Genomic DNA, 6,204 nt, shown 5'->3' on the forward strand with positions numbered 1-6,204 from the left:
GTGTCTCTCCACAGCAAAAGCAATCCTAATTAACCCGAACAACGAATGGAGCAAAATGAACCGAGTATGTTGGGGCTGCCATGAATCACGGAGAGATATGGACCCCGGCTGGGAACAATGACATCATGGAGGGTTTAGAGGTGGGAAGCATGTCACCTAAGCTGGGAACTCCCTCTCTCAAGATTAGGATTTCCTGAGACAGGGAAAAATATACGGCTGACAGAGGATTTCTCAACCTTGGTCTTATTAACATGTTTTAAGATTTTATTATTCGTGTGTGTGTGTGTGTGTGTGTGTGTGTGTGTGTGTGTGTGTGTGTTTTCCCTTGCATCTGGAGTCACAGGCAGCTGTGAGTCACCTGATGTGGATGCCGGCAACATGGCAACATAACCGGGATCCTCTGGAAGAGCAGCAAGCACTCCCCCCACCCCCCAGCTGGGGACCACACAGGGCCTTGCGCTCACTAGGCAAGTGCTCTACCGCTGAGCTAAATCCCCAACCCCAGCAGCAAGCACTCTTAAGCACTGACTCAGCTTGCCAGTCATAACTGTTTTGTTTTGGGTAATTGTTTGTGTGTGTCTGCTCCTTATGTGACATTCAGCTGCACTTGTGGCCCCATCATTAGATGCCAGTGGTTCTTCCTTTTGTGACCAAAAATACCCCCAGCCACTGCCAGATGTCTGGTTGGGGGTGGGGAGCAAACTGGCACCCACTGGTGAGCCTTGGTCTTAAAGGACCCAGTGTCCTCCTGCTGTGGTGTCTGGAATGTGCTCACCACCAGGAATGTTGCTTCTCTGACTTCTGTTGTGATAAAAAGGTGCGTACAACACCCCCCCCCCCCAACCAGGCACCATAAGAAGGGGAAGACGTGAATTTCATGAAAGGAAACCGGCTGCCACCAGGAAGAAAGGAGACACGCTACTATGCACAGTTATGGGTATATAAAACATTTACATTTCAAAAAGGATTATTTTATATGTATGAGTGTTTTGCCTGTGCCCTCAGAGGCCAGCAGATGGTGTCTGATCCCCTGAAAGCTGTGAGCCTGTTTTATGTGAAACATGTGGATGTCGGGAATCAAACGTAGGACCTGGAAGAGCAGCAATTGCTCTTAACCACTGAGCCATCTCTTCAGCCCCTGTGTAGAGCCTTTTGAGAATATGTCCTATATGTATTTTGTGTGTCGACATGCATCTGTAGGCATGCATTCATGTTCCTGTGTGTGTGTGTTTGTGTGTGCATGCACACACATGCCCATGTGTATGTAGAGGTCAGAATCAACCTTGGGTGTTATCCCTCAGGAGCAGTCCACCTGTTCTTGTGGTGGTTCTCCTCCTCCTCCTCCTCCTCTTTCTCCTCCCCTTCTTCCTCCTCTTCCTCATCCCCTTCCTCCTCCTCCTCTTCCTCATCCCCTTCCTCCTCCTCCCCTTCTTCCTCCTCCTCCTCCCCTTCCTGCTCCTCCTCCTCTTTCTCCTTCTCCTCCTTGTCCTCTTCAGAAAGGGCCTTTCTACACAGCCCTGCCTATCCTTGGCCATATAGAGACCAGGCTGGACTTGAACTCACAGATATTCCCTTGCCTCTGTCTCCCCAGGGCTTGGATTAAAAGCATGTGCCCTCAGGTCCAGGGTGTTGGTTTGTATATGCTTGGCACTATAGTGGCCTTGTTGGAGGAAGTGTGTCACTGTGGATGTGGACTTTAAGACCCTTGTCCTGGCTGCCTGGGAGCCAGTCTACTCCTAGTGGCCTTCAGATGAAGATGTACAAAACCCTCAGCTTCTTCTGCGCCACGCCTGCCTGGATGCTGCCATGCTCCTGTCTTCATGATTATAGACTGACTTTCTGAACCTGTAAGGTGTCTCTTCATAACAATGCAAACCCTAACCAAGCCAGACAGCTACCTTGTTGGGGGGGGCGTTTCCTGGACCCTGGAGTGCACTGATGACACCAGGCTGCCTGATTTACCTGTCTCTGCCTCCCCATAACCATGTGCCCCTGTGTCCACCATGCCCAGATTTTTATGTGGATTCTTGGGATAGAACTCATGCTCTGTGAGTGAACGTTCACCCGAGCCCTCAGCATTTAACTTGTTATTGCATCCATTAATTAATTTTTAATTATTTGTGTGTTGGGGGCAGAGGCGGATGCTGGGTGCCTTTCTTGATCTTGCTCTAGCTTATCTTTTGACGTAGAGCCTCTTGCAGAACCTGACACTTGCTGATTGTCTCCACATGAGCTCCGGGAAACCTACACGTCTTAGGCCTTCCTTGCATTGGGATTATAGACATGCAGTCTTTTTACATGTGTGCTGGGTGTTGAACTCAGGTCTTCATGCTTGTGCAGTGGGCACTTTGCTGACTGAGCCATCTGTCCTGTGCCTACATTTGCCTTTTTTTTTTTTTAAAGGAAGCATCATTAGGATCTATTGAAACTTAACAGGAAATTGTGTCATGAATTCCTTGTCTCTACCAAACACGTTACTTATAGTCATCCTTTGAACTAGAACATCGCTCTCAAAGACTTTTTAAAGAAGTTGCACTTGAGCCACTCTTATAAAACACCAAGTCTTTGTAAACCAGAGGGAGAAAACCGTTCCAGATTGCCATGAATGGCACCAGGAAAATCAACTCTACAGTGTCAGGCCGGAGAACAAAACTACATTTGACACAGCACAGCATGGGATGCTGGCCTTGGAGATTTCGACCCAATACTTAGAGGATACTAGAATCTTCTTGTTTCCTTGCCCTCACCACTTTGTATCATAGTAATCTCCTGGGAAAGGGAGTAAGAACGCTAAGGCCTCTGATATATTGCTTGTGCCCCTTCCTAAGGGCTTCTCCAAGCTGTGTCCATAACCTAGGGTCTGTGGATGTTAGTGTTCGCACAGAGCTGGAGCCATCACGGGCTGACTCATGTGGGGCCACAGGTCCTATCAGCGTGTACAAGCACTAGGGTACCGGCTCACGTGGATAGATTCCTCTGTGAGGCTCCACTGTTGATAAGAGTTTGAATAATCAGAGTTCCCCGATGCAATGCCATGGCTTCTACGGTTCTGCCAACTGGGATGCTAGAGACAGGTCCCCAGAACGCGAACATGCCTGAAGGTTGACTAACAGATGATTCTCGGCAGATTTGAGAATTGAATGCCGGTTATCTTGGTGGAAACAGTGCCAGAGTGAGAGCGAAGACAAAGAATACCACGGGGACTAACTCATGAAGGAAGAGGTGGGTGCCCATCAAGGGGTCATCTATGTAGTTTCTGTTGGAAGCATCTTGGATGGGAATGATGTACGAATTCATACCGCGGCTGACGTTCAAGAAAATATCAATTAAAACTGCATACAGCTAACCATCGGGAAAGGTCATCCTAGGCAAGGGAACCAGCAAGAATTTTGAATTCTAAATGTCGTCAGAAGTTTCAACTTTTTATTCACTCTGCATGAGTCCAGCGCCGCTCCTCTCATCCTTGGGTTTGGATTAGTCCTTCTGTTAATAAATAAAATTTGCAGTTGTTAGGGTTATCAGTACAGATAAAAGGACCCAATCGACTGGTTCTGAAGGTGTCACCCAAATATCACAGTTGTCTATAGATAATATTCTCCTATCGGCTGTGCCGCGGGAAGGTGCAGATTGAGTCCTCTGTAGACGGTGGTGTCAGGTGCTGTATCGTGAGTGGGGCCTTCCTCACTCTCTGGATGCCTCTGGAGCTTTGCTTTTAACCACTAGACAGCAACCTGTGAGGTTCTCAAAGAGCCAGGTCACTGCCATAGTAGTGAGATGCTGGGTGGAGAGTTAGGGTCTGTACCTGCATGTTCTTCCAAGTAATTACACACACACACACACACACACACACACACACACACACACACACACACACACCTATGAGTTTTTTTGAAGGTTTCATATGACATGTTTGATCATGCTTATCCTCTCCCCCAGTCTGTTTATCCCCTCCCCAGCCCTCTCCACATTCCTTCCCCATCTTTCCTTTCTAGCTTTATGTTTTGTTTTTTTGTTTTGTTTTTGTTTTTTTTTTAAATGTAGCCTAAGTTGACCTGGTACTCACTACATAGCCCAGGTTAGGCTCAGACTCCTGCCTCAGATTCCTGAAGGTTGGGATGACACAAGTAATCCAGTAAGCCACCATGCTTGGCCAGGCTCTACTTTTCAGGTAGAAAACAACACAGGACCGCAGGATTTAAGACTCACATATCTGTATGTGGAAGTGATTTATTGATTCTCTGCTCATTTCCTGCTAGCCTCTTTCTAGATGTTGCCCTGTAAAGCAGTGATCCCAACCACGCAGTATCCTTAAAGGTGGGGTGAGGCAACAAGAGGCTTACCTCTACTTCTATGCAATGGAGTTCACAGAGGTATTTATTTTTAAAGTTGTTTCTGTTGCCCCCACAGCCACTGAAGACGAAGAGTTCACATAAGGCTGTGTCCTTGTTGAAGTAGTATCTGTGGAAACGGAAGGTGCAGTGGCCTTGCTTTACGGGTTGGTTGCACATTACTGTCGATGAGAAGCCCAGGTTCAGATCCTCTTACTAAAAGAATCATCACTGTTTTCTCTATGGACTCAGACTACTAATGCTCTCCTCTGTTCCCATATAAATCTGATTTTATCATTGGGGAGCAAGTTATAATCCCTCGAGCATGAACTTTGCTCTATATGTGAGACAGGGAACCTGGGTTATCGTCTGGGTTGATGTTACAGAGCATACGTAAAGCAGGACCATATCCTCCAGCTTCCCCAATATTCCTTATTCACACTAAGCATCCCACTTTCAGAGTCTCTATGCATTTTCCTTGGTGCTACAATGAGCATCTAACTCAATGCCCGTAGGTCCTCATCCATCGGAACCCAAGCGAGCATCTAACTCAGTGCGGGTAGGTCCTCATCCACCGGAACCGTTCCTTTAGTCCTGTTCCTCTTCACCAGAGCACATATGTTAAAAAGCCTTCCCACCTTGCACGTCTACTCCTGAAGGCTAGGCTTCCGCTGACAGATCTGGCAGACTCTTTTCTCTTCATGTCTCTACTGTCCTCCCCCCCTCCTGTTTCTCTTCGTTCACACCCCTAGACTCACTTCTTTTCGCTGTCAGCATACACGTGGGTTCCAGCAGGAGCCATGGTGACCATATTGGAGACAAAGAGAGTTAATGTTGCTCTTTACGAAGTCCAGATATAGTCCTTTCCGTGGTTGGGATTTCCCGACCTCCACTCTGAGTTTTCCCAAAATGCCCATTAGAATTCAGATTAAAAATGACAGGGGTGTAGAGGATGGCCTTGAACATTCTGAATCCAAGGAAGGTAGCATAGCGCTCCTATGATTATGTATTGAATAGAAATGAAACTCATCACACACACACACACACACACACACACACACACACACACACACACACGCGCGTGTCAGAGAGAGGGAGGGATCTCTTGAATACCCCTAATATCAATCCAATCTTTACGACTTTTTGTCACTTAAGTTGATTCTACTTTTCTTTTTTCCTCTTTCTTCAACCTATAGTGGGAACTCAATATAATCAGAAGCCCCAACCCATGGGGTTTGGTAGAAAAGGATGGTTCGGCGCTGGTCATCTGCTGATACCACCCAGATTACCCGAATTTCCTTCTCCGTCACCATTTTTCCCTCGGCCACATTCCCATTTTTGCTTACTTCCAAGATGCCCACTTTCACAGAGTTGATCCCTGACTCCTGGAGGGAACATTAACTCAGTAGAAAGCATCGGCAGGAGCATGGTAAACGTTAGAAGCCACAGGGCAAGGTGGATCCCTGGAGCCTCCATGGCGCTCCTGACAGCAAATGGGAGAGACCCAGGATACACTGAAGTGCTCTGTCTTGGAGGTGGAGCCTCCATATTTGAATTTAATTTCCTCAGGGCCTGGACAGGGCTCCGGTGAAGCCAGAATCAGTGTAGTGAGCAGGACACTAAGAGCTTGGGTACCCAGCCATGGAGTGTTTGAAAGACCATGTTTGACAGAGCCCTGAGGAGGAACCCCCACCTCTTTCTCTCTTGTCATCTATGAGTCAGAGCTGCTTAGAACTTAGTCAATACATTTCTTCTCATTGTTTTAAGAATGCGTAGAGAAAACAATGGGTTTCATCACAGAATTTTCATACTTTTTTTTGTTGCCCCCCCCCATCTCCTGTCCCCACTCCTCTCCGCCCCTTTCTGTCTCCATTAA

General features: G+C 47.3%; 1 protein-coding gene across 1 annotated transcript; it reads right to left on the reverse strand.

Annotated features, from left to right (window-relative positions):
- Nucleotides 1-4,202: 4,202 nt before the first annotated feature.
- Spint4 (serine peptidase inhibitor, Kunitz type 4) lies at nucleotides 4,203-5,876 on the reverse strand. The gene is made up of 2 exons (XM_032902483.1): nucleotides 5,675-5,876; nucleotides 4,203-4,510 (listed from the first exon to the last, which is right to left on the reverse strand). Exons 1-2 carry the CDS (start codon nucleotides 5,874-5,876, stop codon nucleotides 4,203-4,205), a joined length of 510 nt encoding a protein of 169 aa, XP_032758374.1.
- Nucleotides 5,877-6,204: the final 328 nt, after the last annotated feature.

This window comes from Rattus rattus, chromosome 5, assembly GCF_011064425.1.
Source record: "Rattus rattus isolate New Zealand chromosome 5, Rrattus_CSIRO_v1, whole genome shotgun sequence".
Lineage (NCBI taxonomy): Eukaryota > Metazoa > Chordata > Mammalia > Rodentia > Muridae > Rattus > Rattus rattus.